Source organism: Phytophthora infestans, genomic scaffold, assembly GCF_000142945.1.
Source record: "Phytophthora infestans T30-4 supercont1.96 genomic scaffold, whole genome shotgun sequence".
Taxonomy (NCBI): domain Eukaryota; phylum Oomycota; class Peronosporomycetes; order Peronosporales; family Peronosporaceae; genus Phytophthora; species Phytophthora infestans.
The window spans coordinates 3,067-24,386 of record NW_003303663.1 but is presented as its reverse complement, the minus strand read 5'-3'; the positions used below and the strand labels follow the sequence as shown (position 1 = coordinate 24,386).

The window sequence follows — 21,320 nt, the reverse complement described above, 5'->3', positions numbered from 1 at the left end:
TCGCAAGATGCCTTGCTGTTGTTGTAGGCGGCAGTGGTTTTTATTTGATAGCTTATCTAAGATTTCAGAATGGTTTAACAAACGATTATACTATAAGTTTAACGTTTCTTATGGGATCTAATTACCCAGCCATGATTTACACATCTCATGTAGTATTGTTGTCTATCCGCTCCGTTAAAAACTTTATCCTGCGCCCTTGTTGGCGACAAGTCCTCCAGTTTAGAAGTTTCCGTTTTTGCTGTCTAAACAACGTTTAAAAAACAAAGGCCAAGTTCAATTTGATTACAGAAGTAATTATCACCAACACATATGTGTTATTTTGGCTCCATCTGAAACTTTCTATCGTTATAGCTCAAGCGACAGCGCTTTTAGCACAGCGTTGTACGTACCGCCAGTTATTATCAGCTACAGTTGTACGACATTTTGGCAGTTACCTCATAGAAACCCACTCTGGTTACTCATTTTTATAGCACAACAATCATGGTTATTAATTTACATGTAAGTCGAAGCTGCGAAGCTACGGTATGGCGCTGACATCTTGTCCACTCAAAGGATCGACGGCATGCTACAGCCACTTCAGGAGCGACTATCGGAGGTGGAGCTGTATCAAAGAAGCTTTGGTGCGACGACCTCAACTTGCAAGCGGAAATTCCGTGGAGTGCGCTCGGCGCCTCCAGTCTCTTAAGACAATGTTCAAGGCATCCAATAATTCTTATTTTGCCCTAGAGCCGTACCCCGACCAAGATGGGCTTAAAAGACGTAGAGGACGCCATGGGAGTACGAACTGCTGGACGCCATCCCCTGGCATCCAACATTGTCTGACGGATGCTTAGCTCTGCTCGCATGATGCTACGATATGAGCACAACAGGCTTTCTCCAATCACGCTGGAGATGCTTTTTTTCCTCAGGGACAACGATAGGTATTGGGATGTGGCCACAGTGAATGGTTGTATGTAGGCAGTCACAGCAAGGCGAGGTAGTTAATTTAGCTAATAATCCACTCTTTAATATCGCCGCTCCTATTACTTATTTCCTCTTATAATTTGCTATCAATTTTACGGCCGGGCACCCTGCGTGCGACCCACCATCCGCTTCCACAACTTATATCACCTGCACGATAGCACTTTTTTAAATTTGAACCGTGGCGCGTTCTTCAATCGAAAAATCAAGCTTTCGCCGATGCAAGTAGCGTCGCTCCCTTACTGTCTGGATACGGCGGCTTAACAGGTCTGCACACTTGCAAGGCGTGCGGGAAGACAAGAAAACACGTACCAAAACTGGGTACACCCATCTGATGTCCCACGTGCGCTTCTGACCCCCCCCCCTCCTCCTCCTAGCCACTTCGAGGTGGGAATGGAGGCTGCCAGCACGGCTGCGGTCGGATTTCGCATTCCGTAAGCTCGCCTGAAGGCGACTAGCGCATATGCGTTAATCAACTGGATCGTGAGCGCAGCGTTAATTTTGAGTTCGTTGAGATGGCGACGACCAGAAGGTAAATCACAGTAAAACTACGATGGTTATTCAATAAACGTAGCTAAACTCTTATTAGTTAGATATACCACCTTGGTGCCAGTGTGTAAGGAAGCCATCCCTGAGGACATGGAGCTCGTCACCAAGGCAGTGGAGGAAAAACAACAACGGAGAAGAGCCACTAGAAGCCTTTAAGTTGCTCTCAACGACTGAACGTTCGGCAGTGAGCGGAAACATGGCGGCGTGCGGCTGCTTCAAGCCCAAGATGTACGCTGCTGTCCTCTTGTCTTCATGGCTTCAGCGATCCAGGGACAGGACGATTGGCTCAGGTTCAGACTCATATGGCACCGTTAGTCTCGTTTCTACCTCTTTTCGCTAAAACCTGTTTTGTGTGAAAATTATAGTTGGTGATAATTGTGCACTAAAGCAAGCCACCCGAAACTCATGGGGATTCCGTTTGTCGGTTGCACCAGCCATTAGCTCCACTTGCTTTCTGTCTATTGTACTCCTGAAAAATTACCTAACGCTATTGACGCACTTATAAACGATTTCAAAAGCAGTCAATATGCTTAAGACAACCATATTGCATTTCTGCAAGCAAGTTATCACCGAGTAAAATCTTCTCGATCAAAGAGAGATTATAATGGAGGAGAACAGACGTCACTAAAGACAACACGACGCCCTCAAATACAAGTAAGTGGTAAACGCATCGCCGCCAAAGACAACACGAATCCCTTAAAAGCCGCAAGATGCGCGGTAAGAGGAGGAACGGAGATGTGGTGATCATCAGTGTTGCGGGTAACTTGGGCGCAGGTAGAAGGAAGTCAGGGTAGGAAGGAGTAAAAGAAGAAGAACTTGTGGTGGACTCGGTAAATGAAGAAGTAAGATTAATGTTTAAGAAAGTAGCGGGCTACTAACAAGAAATTAGTATGCGGCATTCAGAAACATAGTCTAGAATTGCCGCTACCATTCATCGTACTAAAATGTTCCAGACATTTTAGTACATTTTTTATTAGAGTCAAAAATACCGTGTCTCTTCATTATTAGTTTATAGAGAGCACGATGGAGAGGCGGTCCCTGTGACGGGCCCTAACCTCAACAGCCTCCCTGGATCGACATCAGGGAACGTCATTGGATAATATAATACACGTGTTTTGATTGGTCTACGAAAACCCTGCTAAAAGTGCTCAGTCAATTTACAAAATGGCTACACGAATTCGTGTTTTTTGCGTTTCTGAAGCTCCTAGAGGCCCTACAGCCAAACGGAGACCGGATTTGGACTTTACTCGCCAGGGCAGTTTTCTGGTCCAAATCGCCATTTGGCCACCAGGTGGCAGACTGAAAAATGACTCGAAAGTTCAAAACGAATTAGTTTTGACAGTGATAGGTTTTGAGAGTACACTTGTATTGAAGTTAATAGCAGTTACAACAAGTGGCCATCTTATCGGAGCGTGTATGTTAATTTAGAGAAGCTCAATGCCAACAGAATCGGCCCACATGACGGACAGCCTTGAATTTAGTAGAGACGACAAACGCAGATGATGCTGGGACGGCATAAGGTCTTATTCTATGGTCCGGCGCGCGGTATAGGATCAATCAGCAGCTCGGGGGCTCATCGAGCTGATCTCGTAGTCTCACATCACAATTTACATTTTACTGTCACCGCACCAGCCACACGCACGTCAAGGACACGCACGTCAAGGCCACGACACCAACAAAACTTCGGTGGTTCAACAGCCAGCTTTGGGTATTGCAACGCTTCATTCTCGCTCAGTCGGCGTCAATCAGGATACTTGTGGAGACCAGGCAGATTGGCTCGAGGCTCAGTTATTTAACGCCAGCTTTGAGGATCATGCCTCGGTCGGCGCAGGTGGCCCGGATGGACCCTACTATCGCCGTGCATCTCATTACAATGGCTGCCCCAAAGCAGTTACCTTCGTCTACGATTTCTCTATATGAAATAGTACAGTTATATTTCACTAGATAGTCATCATCACATCGGAGATGCTTACTTCGACAGCCTCCCACATCGAGGAATGTGTATGATGCTCTATCTGTCGGATAGTTACCACAGGTGGCTGTTATAACAGTCCTGTACGTACATGAGCATTTACAAGAAGTAGATCTTGTTTTGATATTGATGATCTTTTTCCTTTGACTTTCATTGTCAGATTTGTCACCTTGTGCCGTTTTGCTTTGGCAATAACTGTGCTGATTTCTTGTTTTCATTGTTATTTTGGCTACTCAGGAAAACCTTAGAGGATTAAACCTGTTCACCGTAGTGATTGTTGTTGCTATCGTTTTAGTTATACGAATTTGTAGCAGCTACTTCAGGGAAACCTTTAATTTTAAGGATCAAAACCTGTTCGCTGAATTGTTGCTGTTATCGTTTTAGCTTTACGAATTTGTAGAAGCTACCTCAGGAAAACCTTTAATTTTAAGGATCAAAACCTGTTCGCTCTGTTGTTGGCTACTCAGGAAACTTTTGAGGATACACCTGATCACCGTATTTATCTTTATATATTTTGTGTAAGCGTTTTAGCTTTGTTCATTTCTTAAACTGCCATTGTTTTGCTCTTTAATATGTGGATATTTCTTTACAATGTGTGGTTTGTTTTTTGTTTTTCGCTGCTGAGGTCTTATAGAATTGCCTCCCAATTTCATGAAATGGTTGATATAGGTGCTGCAGTCATTTTCAATTTGTTCTGACTATTGTTATTGAGAGCTTATAGTTTTCAAATATTTTTGAAGAAAGGCTACAGCTTTTAAAAGCATAAATAACATCAAACAGTGTCATCGGTAGCGTACGCATCATATTTGCAGTAAGTGTGCAGGCTCTCGTCGTTGGGGTTGTTTTTCTCCCTAGAGGCTCATCGAGTTATTTCTCGTTTGGAAGTTTATAATTTTATTTTTACTTCGCAAGCGCTAGCGATAGATTTTGCAAACTATCGAATTCATTGTAGATGGAATTGATGCAGTAAAACTATAGTTTGCTTTCTGTAGACAGAGGCTTCTGTAGGCTTGTCTTGTAGTCATAAAGTGTTGAATTTTTTTTTCTTCTCATTCTTTTGGTACTGTTATGCTGGAAATGTTTGAAACTTTTGCCAGCGACAATAAATGCTAAAGTTTGGCGAATGCATGAATAGTTTTTGGCGTTGATGCCTCCCAGTTTCATACATTTCATTAAGTATTTCTCTCTCAACGTTTGGGGTATATATATATATATATTATTTTGTCGTCAAGCTAGGCAGCCTTTGTGAAATTTGCAATTTTGTATTTGCATCTTGCAAATTGCATGTTTGATTTTATTCATAAATTTCTTTTGTGAATGTGGCATAAATATGTTTTGAGCAGCTAGGTAACAATGCTTGCACCAAAGCAATATTAGGAGCACACTTCACTCACATTTTATCTAGCTCACAGCTTTGGGGTAATTTTCTCCCTGGTGGCTCTTCGGATTGTATTTAGGATTTTATTATACTTCGAAGTAGTGAGAAGCATGCACACTATTTAGTCAATTGACAGAGACATTGCTCATGCAAAAAAAGTGTTACTGCTTCGTAGGCTCAATACGCAGTGCGTATGGTACGGAGTCCAGGGAGATTCTCCTCTGGCTCAATACGCAGTGCGTATGGTACGGAGTCCAGGGAGATTCTCCTCTGGCTCGATACCGCGTGGCAGACGTGCTGCTCACCGCGTGCAGCTCGTTTGCTGGCGTAGAGGGCAACATGGCCTCCCAGCATGGCGATCTATTGCACATGCAGCGCTACAGCTCAGTGGCTGGCGCAAAGTTGGCAACGTGCTTTGATGGGGTAGGTAAACATGTAGCGACTAAAGTCATCGATGAATACCACAAAGTAACGACAGCCGCTGAGGCTATTGACGGGAAGAGGTCCACATATGTCAGAATGAATCTTTTGTAATGGTGCAGAAGAGCGTACAACATGTCTAGTAGATGGAAATGGAGTCATGCACAGGCGCAATCAGGGCTTGCTCAGTCTTAGTACCTTGGCTCTCAGGAGTACCCTTCGCAAGGCTGTAGCGTTCCTGTGCTTGGAGCTCACGGACTTTCGCCTCAATGCTCATCTTGAGTTCTTCGTACGGGATAAACTTCCGCACACCTTTCCAGACACGAATGTCATCTTTCCAGCTCTTTGGCATGGAGTGGAACAGGTATAGTGACTTCTGTCCATCAGTTAAGGTAGACTTGGTTGCCTCGGACGCGGCTTTCATCGCGTTTTCCAGCTTTAAGAAGAAGTTCGCGAGATCGCTGCCTTCTTCGTACTTGATCTCCATCAGGAAATGCTGGATGAAGTAGGGATCGCCATGGAAAGCAGCGCCTTCGTACTTGGTACAGATAGCTTGAAAGATGTCGAAGGCTGTTGAAAGGTTCTTGACCAGACGGATATGAGTATCGTCCATCGTCTTCATCAAAATTGCCGCTACCATTCATCGTACTAAAATGTTCCAGACATTTTAGTACATTTTTTATTAGAGTCAAAAATACCGTGTCTCTTCATTATTAGTTTATAGAGAGCACGATGGAGAGGCGGTCCCTGTGACGGGCCCTAACCTCAACAATCAGGAAGCAACTCTTTACAGGGAATATCGTGAGTGTCTGAGTGAGCAGATGTTTACGTAAGAACAAGAGAGAGAGAGAGCCGAACGAGCATTGCTACCCCCTCTTAGCGCTCAGCACACACATAGCCACTAAGGGCCGTTCTTAGCCAAAAAATAACGGTGGATTATGCTTCCATGGCCCAATCATTTCACTTGGATCCATATGGCAGTGGACGCCGTATGGTCCGTTTGATCCACGTCCACTGTGTGAAATTAGGGTTGGTGGCCGTGGACGGAAGGTGGACGGGAGGAGAGACATACCTGACGGGATAGAACGACACCTTTGGCTGGGGTTTATACAGCTCATTCCATCAAGTCTCCTGAAGCACTCAGTCCACATCAGCAACCAACGGCCCCCTGTCAATCTATCTCCATGTCCTCCTCCTCCGTTATGTCTCCTCATTTGCCTTCACCTACGGCACCTCCAACTACCGCTACATCTGACGGCGGCATTCCCGCGACTGCATCGACTATTGGTGATGTCATGTACAACGGCACCATGAATCTAGAGGAAGCCGACTCGTGTCTGATGGCATTTGGAGCTAAACAACTTCGCACAGAGTGTTACCTCCGGCAGCTACGTATCGTTAAAAAGGACCCGGACGCCAACGACCACAAGTCAAACCGATCAAAGTGATACATCGAAGCTAATATTAGATGTCAACCACCCCTCCTTCAACCTTAGCCACTAAGGCCATCCACTAGTTTTAAGTTTGTTCTTAGCCGAATCAAGCACAAAAAGTACCATCCACCTTAACTCTCATCCACTTGCAAGAAATCGGCTAAGAACGGCCCTAAGGTTTTGTTGCGTGGGGTCGAAACAGCTGCGTAAACATAAAGAGCAGCAAGTGCTGCAAACGAAGGATTTAGCTTTACATCGTGCCATCAGCAGCGAGATCGAGCGCAGCCTCTAAGAAGAGCAACTGCTTCAAGAGCAGCATGAGAACAGAGGTACCGAATGGCAACAATCGGAGGGTGTTGTGCTACAGCTACTGCGGCAGGGTCTATCGGAGAGTGTAATTAAAGGAATTAATTTTTGTAGGCGGCAGCCGTAAAGCAAGCCTGAAGCAAATGCAAGAGACTGGTGTTGAAAACTTTCATACCAGACGCGAACCTTTAGCCCCATCTCATGCATACAGTGACGAAGTTATAGAACGTTTTAAGACACATTATTCGACTTGAATATTGGAGGATGGCTTTCCGTGCGCACACCGCAAACCGCGGCAGTACTTTACCGAGCCAAAGGTCACGTGGAAAGTTATCCATTCTCGCTGTGAAGAAGCCGTAAGGCGTAAGCACCCAGACGCAAGAACAATGAGCTACGCTCGCCTTACACAATACGTTCATTACATTTACCCTGGCGTGAGACTTACGGAACCGCTGAGGATCTTTGTGACTGCTTTGTTCGCCTCGATATTTTCTTCAACAACCCGATCTATCGGAGGATGAGAAACAAGCAATTTTACTCGAGAAAAAAAAACACACACACATCGACGAAACCATCGCCCAGCGCCGATTTGTTTCTTCCTTTATCAAAGGATACATCACTTTACATGCACCTGACCAGTCGATTCCGAATGAGATTATTCCGGACACCGTTGATACCATGCCCGGTGATGAAATTCGTTCTGAGGGTGATGAACATGTACACTGTCGTGTACAGATACAAGCAGAGGATTATGGTGGAGGAATTTCGATGCCGTACTACGGCCATTCCCGTCCGTCTGCAGACTATTTCAACAGCAATATGATGATTCAAAACTTTGTCGTTGCGGACATAACCCACGGAATCAACAACGTTCATTTCTATGATGAACGTGGCCAAGACAAAAATGCAGATGCATTATGCAGTCTCCGTCTTTTGTACCATTTAAAAACTATTAAACGCAATGCATGCAATGGAGTTCCTGCAGCTGAAGTGAGTTTCAGTTTGCTGGACAACTGCGTTGGTCAAAACAAATCCAAAGTAGTGATGATGTTTTTGCAAGGCTGTCGATTATTTTTCCCTACAAGAAGGTAGTATTGTGCTTCCTACTACCTGGTCACTCGCACAACATAGCCGATCGGGTCATAGCTTGGTGCCCCGCGCCACCCGCGGCCTCAATTTGTACACACCAATGGATTTGGTTAAAAAGGTGAATGAAGTTAAAAGTGTCAATGGAACATTTATCGACCACAACGCTCCCTGATCGCCCATTTTTTGTCGAATGGGGAACTCTTCTCGCTAAATATTTTACGCCTCCACCTGCAGGCTACACAGCAAATTATCTTTTTGAAATTAACAAAGGGATATGCACTGCTCGGAAGACGGTAAACACGCCGGAGGATGAGGCTATCGTTTTTGCTACGGTGGACAGCAGTAATGTTAGTCGTATCCAGAATGCAGTGTTGTCGGAGCTATTTGGATCAACCGTTCATAGTATTTGGGAGGCTTCACTATCCAGTGTACAGCTTCCTCGACACCCCAAGAAAGAGCTATCAGCCAAAAAACAGAAATTGCTCTCAGCGAAGTACTTTTCCATCCCAAAGCAGTACCTCAGTTATTATCCAGACGTACCTGAAGCTATTGCGAATGCGCGAGTTGTGCAGACCGACGACGAAACTTCTGCTGCACCTGCTGCAGGGTCCAGCCCATCGGCTAAACGCAATCCAGGACGGCCTAGAAAAAGAAAAGAAACATCGCTGCGGTCAAACTAACCGTCCATCCTACAGTTCTTTAGCTCGCAGCGGAAGTAGGAGGGTTGAGCAACATGGTGATAAATAATATACACGTACCGAGTATTATCGGTTTGAGATGAGAGCCCTGGAGTCCAGATGGGAACCCCGGGGTCCCGCCAAATGTTTCAAATGTGGTGTTTAAAATAGCGTAATCAGAGTTAGAAACGGACGGATATTCGAAGGGTGATCTTTCTTCATTGTTCAAGATGAGCGACGCTCCTTCCAAAGCCAGAGGACCCAACTTTGCTCTTGCGGAAGACAAAGCTCTCTGCTTTGCGTGGCTAAATACCAGCGGAGATGGAGGTGTGGGCACGAATCAGTCTAGAGGTGACTTTTACAAGCGTGTGAAGTAGGTATTCGACCAGGCGCTACGAAAAAAAAGTGAGTGGGTTGCAGAGCGCGTTCCTAGATCATTAAGCAGCCGATTCAGCATCATATCGCACGACGTCTCTAAGTTTGTTGCCTGTTACGCTAAAGCGGAAGCTCTGGAGCGTAGCGGTCATACGGCATCCGATATCGAGCACCAGGTCGTCCAGGCTTACGAATCGAAGAAAAAAATTGGCAAATTTTTGCTTTCTGCAGTGCTGGTACTTTCTTTGAGGATTCACCGAAGTGGGGTCGTGGCGTCAAAAGAAGCAAACTCCAAGAAAAAACAAAGCAACAGCAAGCTCGGATGTGCCCCCGGTGCGCCAACTTCGGATTCGGGCAAGCGAGAAATTGGGCAGAAGCGAATAAAGCTAGACGACACAAACGCAGCGTTGTCTGCCAGACAAGTGAAAGCTGCGGAACGCATGGCCAACAGCGCGGAAGCTAGAAACAAGGGGGCTCGGGAAAAAAATGACCTATACTTGTTCAGTATGAGAGGCGCTTGAGTATGTTGCGTCGCAAATCAAAAAGATTCTTTTGGCTCGGGCGCTGCAACTCTTCCATCAAATGGTAGCTAAGATGAAAACCCCAGTCGCCATACCGATCTTTTTGAAGTTGGTTTTCAGAACGATGTCGACGAAAGCGACGTGACTACAGGGGATGAGACTGTGACGCCGTTGTTAGCATTAATCTAGATTTTTAAAATTCAAGAAGTAATCTAACACCTTAATAGCCACAACTTTTTCGCTGTTCACTTTTTTCACCCTCCACCGCATCTTCCGACCAGTCTGTGGTAGACATCATAATGCTGAAGGAGGGTGTCAAGAAAGAAAATCTAGCAGAAATGTTGGTACTAATAAAAAAAATCAAGAAGAGCTAAGCTTTCTATCAGACTTCTCACACTCCGATCATTTCTGCATGAAGTATAATATCAGCTTAAAAAAATGAAATTTTTAAATTCATGCATCCAAGTCGAAAAGTGAAAAGTGCATCCCAAAATTGCTCCGAGCGATAAAAAAGCTGCTAAATAGAAAAAATATGGTGGTTTCAAGCCACGCCATCTTGTTACGCCCAAAACGAGTCCTACGCCTGGCGTCGTCGAGCCGATCGAAGTCGCGGCTGCACATACAAGCACCATGTCAGTTGAGTTCGAGCTTGTTCGCATCCGTTAGACAAGTTTTTTTTTTTACCTTTTCGTAGTCATCAGCTGCAGTTCCCTTGCGTTTCTTCGCTGGTGTTTCGTGCTCTTCTTCCTTCTCTTCGATAGGCGTCTCTGCAATCGCTAGACGTGCATCCAGTGGCGATGCGGTCGGTGCTTGCGACTGAGACGCAGTAGCCGAGCCTGGCAGCAGCGTCTCTGCTTCACTGTCGCTGGAATCGTCCGCATACGTGCGTAACGCTGGTCGAGTCGTTCCCAGCACCGACTGGCGTCGAGCAGGCGCCGCCACGGCCTCGTCTTCGTTCTCCTCTTTCTTCTCCTCTGTCCCAGCCACGTCATCTCCATCTTCCCCGACTCGGAGCAGCGAGCGCTTGCGTTTGTTCCGAGAACTCTTCAACGAGCTGCCAGGAGGCGAATTCAACTTCATAAAGTGCGTCGCAAAGTCCATCGGCTTGATCGGCGACAGCGAAGTCTGCAGTCTCGATCCACGGGATGCCGTCTGCGTCCCCAGCGACTCTGGCGCTTCCGGTTCTTTCCTCCCACCGGGCGTCGCGAGTGTGCTCGGTCTCCCGGGACTGTAGAGATGCTTGGGCAGGAAAATCTTGCCTGGGAACGGCTTCAAGTTGGACTGACTCTTGATCCTCTTCTTGAGAAGCACCGCCGCGCTGTCGATGAGAGGGTAGATATTGATGTCGCTGGGGGCTGCCACGTCGTGACACTGCGAGAGTTTGGTCAGCATCTGCAGCAGGAACGCGATATTGTCTGCCGCCGCCGCGTTCGTGGCCACCAATCCGTCGAGGAAGAAGCTCAGGTAGGCCAACTGATCGGCCCACAGAGCGCTGGATAGCACCTCAACAGTCGACGTTCTCTCCACCAGCTTCACTGGGAAGGAAGGATGGTGGGCCAGAAGGTGGATGACGTAGGGCAACGCGTACTCCGGCACCATCAGAGCCGCCATCCGTCCAGGGTTTGACGTTGAGTCTCGAGACGACGCGGCGTCGAACAAGCGGCGCATGCGTTCTACCGCCAACTTGAGTAAACTTTTGGCGCTTTTCTTCACACTGGGGCTGGCATCTGTGGCCGCCAGCGCCAAGTAGCTGAGGTACTTGTGCGGGTGCTGACCGAGGTGCTTCACTAAGTGCGACGTCAGCTTCTTCAGGAACTTGCGACGAACATCCTCGCTCGAGTCTTGAAGCGTCCAGCCCAGTGTATGCCACTCAGACAGAGAGAGCGAGGCTTCTAGCTGTCGATTGCGCACGATCTTCATCAAGCCACACGACGCCGTAGCTCGGAGCGCAGCCGTCTGCGCAGGAGTCGAAGCGAACGTCTTCCCGTCCGAGTGTAAGACGCCAAACAGCAGCTGGATCAGCGTCGAGGCTTCTTGCTGGAAGGCAGGAGACCAGCAATACACGAGCAGGTTCACCGCCACTTTGACGGCTGCGCAGCGCACTTCCACGAGCTTCGCAGCTGTCGATCTACTGCCCTTCGGTGTCCGGTCTTTGGCCGCCGATGAGCCTGACGTCGACACTTGGTCGCCCTTCCCGATCACATCGTCGACTAAGTTCGTCCACAGGCAGGAGAACAGCTCGCCGTCCTCTGTCAACACGTGGCTGCAGTGCTTCGTCAAGACCTCGAGACTCTGCAACGCCGGCAACGCTCCCGACTTGGGTTTCGTCTTGAGCACAGCCTGCCGACAAGTTGCGCTGTCGTCTCTGCTCGCTCGTAAAAGTGCGCGATGGCATACGCTGCCAACTCGGCTGCTCGACTTTCCTTGGCCGCGTTAAAGTTCTGCGCTTCCACGTCGCTGTCCCCAAGACAAAAGTTCTCGAGCTGCTGTGATAGCTCTGCAGACGGCGTGTTGCGGTCTTCGTCGTCTCCTGGACCACTGGTAGCCGCCCAATGACGCGAGTAATTGGCCAGCACGTGCAGCGCTCCAAGGATCACGCGCGGGTCCTTCGGCGCCGTCTCGTCCTCGTCTTCTTCGCCGGATACATCCCCCTTGCTGTCAACTAGAACTGCCGCTATCTCGTCGCGGACAAATGGCGCGAACAGTTCGGGCAGCTCTCCTGACGCCATCACCAGCAAGTCCACAACACTGCGGTTCTCCCTCGCCACTCGAGCCTCTTTCAGCACCAAAAACTCCAACAAGACAGCAACGGACTTCTGACTCATTGTCAGCAGCGACAGCTTGCGGCAGAGCTTCTTGAGGAACTCGCCCAACGGCGTCTTGGACCCAACACAGCGCACCAGCTGATCCCTCGCCTCGCGAGCTTCTCGTTGCGTCTTGGAGAAGTCGCACAAGTCGCCCAAGTGCTTGAACGCGCTGTGATCCTTCCACGTGGACAGCTGCTCCACTAGTTTGTCCAGTTTAGAGACATCCGAGAACAGAGGAGCCAGTCCGTCGCACAGCTGTTGCTTCGCCTGCTCCAGAGCTGCTTCGTCGCCTCCAGAGGCCCGTCCTTTGTGTCGACTCGTAACTTTGAACTCGACGAACGTCCGACAGACTTGCTGGCACTTGGCGCGTTCACTTAAGACTCGACGCAGAGCTTCTCTCGACGTGGCATCGAGCGAGTGGAAGAGGAACAGCAGTCCGTTCGCTCGCGTGGCTTCGGACAGCGCCTTGGGCAGCAGAAAGTCGTCCAGCAGTTGAACCACACGGAGCTTCAGCTCTTGCTGCGGGTACGCGTAGCATTTCAGCACAAAGTCCGGGATCCAGCCGAGCTTCTTGATGTTTCCCGTCGGGATATGGCGCTGCGTCAGCGACAGAACTCGCTCGTCCTCGTCGCCCCAGTACGACGAAATGTGCGCGCTGAAGACCTGACTCAGCCCCGTCATGGTTTCCTTCCTCAGCACGACTCTCTTGTCCTTCATGCGCTCGCCCACTGCTCGGAGACACTCCTCGCCGATGAGGTCCAGGTGATTCGCTGCAAAGTCGCACAGTTCGTGCACCACAAGCTGCCGCACTTCCCACTCCACGTCGCTTAGCCGCAGGATGAACTCCCTCTCCAGTAGATCCGCCAGGTCTGGCTGCTGCGTCCAGATCGCCACACTGGCTTGAATCATTTGCAGGCGGATCTCCTTGCTGGCATCGCGGAATCGACCCAGAAAGTCGCGGAAGTTCTTCATGTACTGGTGGTGGCCGTACTCGGCCTGCGACGACGCGAAGATCTTCCCCATCAGAGCGATCGCGTCCGAGCGAGTTGCCACCTCGTCCACTTGCAGTTGCAGACACACGTTCGGAAGCACATTGAGCAACAAAGACGGGCTCAGCTTGTGCACTTCGTAGATGAGCGTGTACACGTGCTCCCTGAGCTCCGAAGAGTTTGGGGAACGGGGTCCGTCAACTAGAATATTGTTGAAGAAATTTGACAATGGGGTTTGCAAATTTTCGCTGGTGCGGCGAATCAGTTCCTTTGCCATATGTGATGGACTTGTTGCAGTATTCTGACCATCATTCTCATCAGAAGTTGCCGCATTCACCAGTGGCCGCAAAATTACATCCAGAAGTGGCAATTCCACCTCGTCGCTCTCTTCGACACACGCCACCATGATACTGAGCATCAGGTTTTCCAGTTTGGCCGAGTGGTCTGCGCGAAGAGTGGCAAAAAGCGCTTCGAACAATTGGACCATCACTCTCGGCTCGTTTTCTTCGGTGGTAAAGTCCAAATCGACCACCAATAGACAGGATTTCACTGTTGCCAGACTCTCCAGCACGTGGAAATGGTACAAATCTCTCGTCGTCGTGGTTTGTTCTGTGGATAGAGCTCGGATCTGCTCGATAAGAAGTTTAAAGACCCGATAGAGGTCCTCATCGGAGCTAAAAGGCGAGTCCGGGGATGCTACGCGCATGATTTCCACCAGGCAACAGGCAACAAGGGATCGGGCGAGTTTGTCCTGGTGTTGCAGTAGCTTGTTCTGCAGTAGCTCGGCCGCCACGAGTTGCAGCTTGCGTGTTGCATGAACATTCACCACTCCGTCTTCGCATTGTTGCAGTTTGCTTGATGTGTTTTGCAGTGCTTGCAACATTTCTTTCAGTTTTTTGCTCAGTGTGGACGAGTTGCGTCCTGCTTGCGCTAAATAGTTGCCAGAAAACACCTCGTCCGAGGCAGTGACACGTCTGGTTTGGGTTCTCTGTGGCGTCTGATTCTGAGTCTGTTGTTCCAGCACGTGGTCCGAGTCTGGGTCCTCCGCTTTGAACTCTTCTCCCTCTGCAGCTTTTTGGCGGTGGGAAGCACGTGTAGACGGCACCATTTTGCTAGCAGCACGCCGTTTGGCTGCCGCGGTCGCGCGGGTAGTGCGCGGCCCCATCGTGCGAGGTGATGACGCAGCAAGACAAGAGTGATGGCTCGCGTTTCCTTTTGCCTTTCGCTTGGTGCAAGTTTTGGCGGGTTTCCTTTTGCCAAATGGCGTGGTATACATAAATTACCTGATGCAAAAAGAAAAACTTCAACCCGCGTTGATTTTGGGCTTTATACACTTATCGCGCGATGCGAGTTTAAACATTGAGAAACTTGTACACTGCGCACCCGCCATGGGCGGTGACACCTGACGAGTAGGATACGCCATCTTTAGTAGTAAAACCCGAGGTAATCCACGTTCCGATGGATTTATCCTGACCTTGCAGAAGGTAAGCGTTGTTGGTGACTGGCTCGGCTGTGCCGAAATACAGACACGCCTTCTCGTAGAAAGTGTAGATACACGTCGAGTTGTCCATGAGGCGATTGTTCGTGTCGATGATGCCGTCACGCACTGTGTTGAGCATCTCGCAGTCGCCATCGGAGTCTCCAGACGCGTAGATCGGAGCTGCACCCGCGTGGATCTGCGTCAAGATGTTCTCGATCACTGTGGCTTTACCAGGCCCCCAGGTAGTAGGATAACCCTTCTGAAGCTCTCCAGTAAACTTACCGACAGCGTCAGTCGTAAAGCGACCGCCATATACATTTCGCTGTGGCACGATGTACCCAAGTCCGAGGAGATCGGCGGCTTCCTCTGCGAAGAGTTCGGGGGACCCACTGATGACGTAAACTTCGACTCCCGCCTCGCGCAACGCACGCATCGTCGCCTCTTGGCCACTGAAGACGCGCAGGCCTTTGGAGTATGCGCCTTCGACTACTAAATCGCCAGTTGATGTGTACGTGAAAAAGTCTAGAGACTCGGCCAAGTTCCATCGAATACTGGCGCGGATGGACGTCCTGATCTCGTCTTCGGTCATTCCAACAAGCAGACGTGGGTACACCATCATGGCATTCGTGAGTGAGCATTCAGAATACTCGTTGCCGCCGTCCATGGCCATCAGACTGTACAGCAAGAAACTGAGCTTAGGTCGGAAATTCAGGAACGCGGCGGTCTCCTTTATCTCGTGCAGTGTTGTGCTTGCCGCAGTACCATTTGTTAAGTTGTAGGTGGGGGCAATGTAAGCGTCGTAGAGCACTCTATAGTCTTTGGCGGTATCGACAAGAGCTTCGACTAGCGTCACATCCCTCCCGTTAACCTCTTGACCAATTACTGAATATGTGCCATTGGGAAAGCAAGAGTCGCCACTACTGGCGTTGTAGCCAAGAGCGAAGATCGACTCAAACTCGTCTGGTGAGAAGCGGAAGCTGAGATTGTCGACTTGGTAGAACATTGAAGTGGACGAAATATCTCCGAACATGCACGTGTTATCCCAGTCGAAGACTGCGTAGGCCTCGCCAGTGTTGCGTAGTGAGCTCAGGTTGGCCAAGAGTTTGGCTACCACCTTGTTGTTGTAGTCTGGTGCCTCAGGCGTCACAAAGTAGTTTGAGGTATCCATGGTGGCAGAAGCGATGGGAGCCACCAATAGAATTGCTTTAGCGAGGACTCGAGTCATGTTGATCGCGGACTGGTGAAGACAAGGCGAATTGCGAAATGGAATTCATACGATAGGAAAACAACTCACTTGGTGCCGTCTGACGCAGAGATACCGAAACGGATGTGTACCACAGGACAGGCGGCACAGCACGTGGACCCTCCTGCCATTCCGAGTGATAGGGGCCACAATTGCCATCTCAGAAGCCCAAGCGCCCACTCTCAATGTACTGTTGGGTACTTCTACAGTAGTAGTCTATTTGCGGTCGGTTTTTCTCGTCGAGCGTCCACAGTCATGTTGCCAACGCTAGACAACTTGGACCGCATCAACTAACTGTAGACAAATGTGAAGTGTCGGCCGACAATCTGAAATCAAGAACCGTTTCTTTCCTTCCGGCTTGATTTCAGCGTGGCATGTAGGAGAATTTAAAGCTCTGAGCTAAGGATGCCAATCCTGACGAAAAAGTTGCCGGGTGATATGTATTGTTATCACCACCCTTTTCGTCTTATTCAGGCGCTAAATCGACCGTTATTACGAGGCTATACATATAAATCCCTCCGTTCGCTGCCCTCTCTGAAAATTTATAAAGATACATGTAGTATATGTGGGATCGTAAATCTTATGTAAACGGGTGTAATCACTTCAATATTAATTCCTTATTGAAATACTGGATGATATCTGATATTCTATGTGGAAGTTGACCCAACCGGTGAAGCCCTTTTTGTAAGTGTCAATTTAGTAGCCTCGATTGAGTGCTTTCACTAAATCTGCGATTTATTGGCACCTAATAACGGGTTCTACTAAATGATATGGGTATACTATACCATTAGTATACCCTAAAAAATCGCTAGGGTAGTTTATTTGGAGTGGTATTATATATTTAAGGACATTAACCTATCAAAGCCCCGCGAAAAATACTAGCGTCTTTGAAGAGGTTCTTGTTAATTCCAAACAAACAAAAACTCGTCGACCTAAGAACCCGCGATCGTCGTACATGAGTAAAGAGGAGCATCTGAGCTACCTTTTTAGAAGCCACGGAGGCTTCTAGAAGTGAGATTCGACGTAGATATAATTCGTAAAAAAAAACGGATATCCCTTCCCAAACCCCAAAATATACTTTTCTTACTGAAATATAGAAGATTATCTAACGATACATTCTGCTCGGATGGTTGACCCTTTTAATTCTTGGAGACGCGCCCGGGAGGGTAACCCTTGGAGACCGAAGCCTCGATGCGCGTACACAAGCCAAGTGTACGCGCATCGAGGCTACGTCAACTATAAATGGCGTCACTAGCTAGTTTTGACAGTAAGTACTTGAAATCATACTTCAAATATCGATTGCTTAGTCAACGAAATAACGATACATGTACTGTATTAAATACCGCTCTTCACAATGTCGACGTTTTCTCGCTCTGATTAGTCCAATTTTGCTATTGGGGTCGACAGAAGGAAAGGCACCCCAAATATTGTATTGTGCTTAAAAAGTATTGATTATCCGTAAATCATTCGAGGGATACGCTGGTATCTCTCGTTCCGAACCATATTTTCAGAGTGCGTCCTGTCTTCAGCGGTTAAATATTCTAGAGGCTCGATCGTAACAGACCCGCGAATCCAAGCACGAAGGGCACCCTCAACCATGTCAGTACTTAGTATCTCGTCGTACTCAAATATATAGTTGTCATCGAAACTACTGTCTTGAACCAGATCATGAGGACGCAGAAGTCTGGGAGCGCAATGAAGACAGTGACTCAAATGATGTAGACCAATAAGCCCACACCTTCGGTTTGCAATCCTTTTTGTAGAGTGTTCGTGTCGTATGCTGTGATAGGTAAATCGACGCTTTATTGTCTTAGATCAAGCTCACACTGCTCACATGCTAGCCATATTTGCTCCTGTCGCTCGTCCTGTACTCTTTCCTGCTCTCGACGGTGCGCACGTTCCCGTTTGGAGCTGCCATATATCGTTACCATGCTGCTCTCAAAGCAATTGCTCTTCTCGGAGGCTGTGCTCGAGCTTGCAGCTCGTGGCACGCTAAATCCTTCGTTTGCAACACTTGCTGCTCTCTGTTGACGCAGCTGTTTCGACCCCGCGCAACAAAAGCTTAGTGGTTATGTGTGTGCTGAGCGTTAAGGCGGAGTAGCAATGCTCGGTCAGCTCTCTCTATCTTGCTCTCGCGTGAACATCTGCTCACTCAGACGCTCATGATGTTTTCTGCTAAGAGTTGTTTCCTGATGATCACCACATTTGCGTTCCTCCTCTTGTCCGCGCATCCTGCGGTTTTGAAGGGATTCGCGCTGTCTTTGGCGGAGATTCGGTCACCTCTTACGCGTATTTGAGCGGCGGCGTGTTGTCTTTAGCGACGTCCGTTTTCCTCCATTGTAATATCTCTCGGGTCGAGAAGGGTTTACTCTGGGATAGCTTGCTTGTAGAAATGCAATATGTCTGTCAAAAGCAAATTAACTTCTTTTAAACTTTTTATAAGTGCGTCAAAAACGTTAGGTAATTTTACAGGAGTACAACAGACAGAACACCGATGGCTGGTCCAACCGACAAACCGAACCCCCATGAGTCGTAGTGCACAATTATCACCAACTAGAAATTTTATAAACGAGATAGCGCTGCCATATGAGTTTCAGCCTATGACAATTGTCCTGTTCCTGGATCACTGACGCCATGGAGACAAGAGGACAACAGCGCACGTCATTGGGCTTAAAGCAGCCGTACACCGCCATGTAGAGCTCACTGCCGAACGTTCAGTCGTTGAGAGCAGCTTCAAAGTCTTCTGGTGGCTCTTCTCTGTTTTTGTTTCTCCACCGCCTTGATAACGAGCTCCATGTCGTGAAGGATGGTTTCCTTGCACACTGGCCTGCGGCCGGATGTCGCATTCCATAAGCTCATTAGAAGGCGTCTAATCGGTACGCGTTGATCAGCTGGATTGTGAGGGCAACGTTAATTTCGCGTCCGCTCAGATTGCGACGTACCAGAAGGTAAATCACAGTAAACTACGACCAGTTATTCAATAAACTTAGCTAAGCTCTTATTTGTTGGGTATAGCCGTGCTGGCAGCCTCCTTTCCCACCTGAGAGGTGGTGGGTGGGGGGGGGGGGTCAGAAACGCACGTGGGACATCAGATTGGAGTACCCAGTTGTGGTACGTGTTTTCTTATCTTCCCGCACGCCTTGCAGGTGTGCAGACCCGTTATGTCGCCTTATCCAGGCAGTAAGGGAGCGAAAATACTTGCTTCACTGTGAGCTTGCTCTTTATAGGCTCTGGGGTGATAGGAGAGACGAACAGATGGGAAAGGAGGGACTACATGTAGACCTCATTGTGTTCGGTGCAAATTGCAGAATAACGTAGAGTATGTGTTGTTAAGAAGTCGTGGAGCTCAGAACCAATTACGAACTGTTGGTTGTCTCTGTGTGGGAGAAAATATTTGTTTGTGGAGGTACACCAAATCCATACATAATGTATTTAAATTATTCAGGGAAACAGTAAAAATAATTTTAACTTTTTATTAGCTTATCGATTTCCCTGGCACAAGTTCACGGAAACGCTGCGGGTGAATTGCTTTAATTTGATGAAGTAGTTTACCTAGTGCTGGCTTCTGCATAAGTGCTAGTATCCAAACACTTTGCGAGGTATCTTTGTGATGATTAAAAAAACGAAGTGAGCCCAACGGTATTTTAATACTTTCGTTACGAACATGCACTGCCACCGACAGGACTTTGTCCTCAATGGAGTCGCTGCTTCTGATCCGCTGGCATTTTGCATTGAAAGTATCTTCGTCAAAAGCGACTGGAAGAAATGAATCGCCATTCTTTATCTAGCCCCCCCCTGGTAATGTTAATCTCGGAGGCGATCTTGTCTACAGTGCGTCGTTTCCTTTCGGATCTTTTCACACTGCTGTGAAAAGGGAAATCGCACGCGTCAAACTCGCGGAGACGCAGCAGTCCAATGTTTGCAAATTTTTCAAACCATCACCGTCGAGGTCTCTTCGCTTTACGTTCGTTCCAGTAAGTAGTTTTCCATAGTTTCAGCAATGTATTGAGGGAGATGGCCACTTGATTCGAAGTGCGTCTCGCAAACAAATACTTCCAATCACAGAACTTGGTCGCAGAAACGCATAGCGAATCGATTCGAAACCCTTCGCAACGTTGCTGTGATTAAAAGCCGCATCGATATCTTCGATAGTAGAGAAGCAGTGTGGGACATCTCTGCTTACCAATTTCGTTAGTATCTGCGTGAGAACCAAGTTGGTAGGCAAAGCATCTGCGGCAAGAGCACGAGGGCTGGAATTGTGGTTCTTGTCGAAATATCAGCCAATTCTCGAGATCAAATTCTTCGTAGCTCCCACCGAATCAGACTTTGCATTTGCATCAAGGTGGTCGTCGGCTGTGTGGCAACAGATTAAAATTTCCCCGTTTTTCTTGTTTGGTAATTTATCCCCATATTTTGCGACAACACCGAATAAATTCCACACCGAACGAGACCAGAGATATTGTCCACAAGAGCCCCGAATACGACGTGATTTTCCAGCAATATCGCGTCACCAGCTAGCTGGTTTTCATATTTGGTGCGTCTTTGTTGCAGTGCAATACTACGTGGTACATTCACGTCGGTTCTTGCGGTGTGCCCCAGTGCGGGTGGAGCGAGAACGCATCAAAAACACCTTGTTTTGCATAATAACACTTAAGATTTGTTTTGACTTGGTATTTGTAAAAGCAGCCAGGGGGGATTACACGGCTCTCCTGTGGAAAGGCACTATATAATGTAAGAGGTCGTTACCAGCCGCGCTTCGCTTGGCTGGGGCTCGCTTCGCTCGCGATTAATAGATTCTCTCACCTGGGAAGTGCAATGCGCGGCTCGCTGGTGAGCTCGGCGCTGGGCCCGCCTCCGCAAATACCGCGCGGCCCTGCTTCGAGGGCTCCCCGCGCGGGTTTGCTGCGGCTACGCGACCTCGCACCCGCTCGCCTTAGTTGGCGCCATAGCTGCGTCGCCCCTCCCCGGAAGGTGCTATTATGCGCTTGAGGGTGCTGCACACCGTTTCGATTCGAAATTCGAACGGTGTTTTTGGTATTTTGTCCGGTGGAGCCAAGCTGCCCATCTTGACTAGCGCTCGAACACGCGATTTGATTAGCACCTCCACGACTCAACAACCTC

The 21,320-nt window shown here is 48.4% G+C and overlaps 5 protein-coding genes across 5 annotated transcripts; 3 read left to right on the top strand and 2 right to left on the bottom strand.

The window, feature by feature from the left end:
• Positions 1 to 6,481: 6,481 nt before the first annotated feature.
• Positions 6,482 to 6,727, top strand: PITG_19439 (uncharacterized protein; the record flags this gene model as incomplete). Its single annotated transcript, XM_002996929.1, has 1 exon — positions 6,482 to 6,727. The coding sequence occupies one exon, from the start codon at positions 6,482 to 6,484 to the stop codon at positions 6,725 to 6,727; it is 246 nt and encodes an 81-aa protein (XP_002996975.1).
• A 1,059-nt stretch (positions 6,728 to 7,786) lies between these two features.
• On the top strand, positions 7,787 to 8,229 carry PITG_19438 (uncharacterized protein; the record flags this gene model as incomplete). The annotated part of the gene is made up of 3 exons (XM_002996928.1): positions 7,787 to 8,059; positions 8,104 to 8,168; positions 8,226 to 8,229. 3 exons carry the CDS (start codon positions 7,787 to 7,789, stop codon positions 8,227 to 8,229), a joined length of 342 nt encoding a protein of 113 aa, XP_002996974.1.
• A 785-nt stretch (positions 8,230 to 9,014) lies between these two features.
• Positions 9,015 to 9,651, top strand: PITG_19437 (uncharacterized protein; the record flags this gene model as incomplete). Its single annotated transcript, XM_002996927.1, has 2 exons — positions 9,015 to 9,189; positions 9,286 to 9,651. One exon carries the CDS (start codon positions 9,015 to 9,017, stop codon positions 9,159 to 9,161), a length of 147 nt encoding a protein of 48 aa, XP_002996973.1.
• Positions 9,652 to 10,726: 1,075 nt separating this feature from the next.
• Positions 10,727 to 14,726, bottom strand: PITG_19436 (sister chromatid cohesion protein PDS5; the record flags this gene model as incomplete). The annotated part of the gene is made up of 3 exons (XM_002996926.1): positions 10,727 to 10,734; positions 10,823 to 12,036; positions 12,078 to 14,726. 3 exons carry the CDS (start codon positions 14,639 to 14,641, stop codon positions 10,727 to 10,729), a joined length of 3,786 nt encoding a protein of 1,261 aa, XP_002996972.1.
• A 431-nt stretch (positions 14,727 to 15,157) lies between these two features.
• Positions 15,158 to 15,959, bottom strand: PITG_19435 (uncharacterized protein; the record flags this gene model as incomplete). The annotated part of the gene is made up of 2 exons (XM_002996925.1): positions 15,158 to 15,167; positions 15,235 to 15,959. 2 exons carry the CDS (start codon positions 15,957 to 15,959, stop codon positions 15,158 to 15,160), a joined length of 735 nt encoding a protein of 244 aa, XP_002996971.1.
• Between the last annotated feature and the right edge of the window lie 5,361 nt (positions 15,960 to 21,320).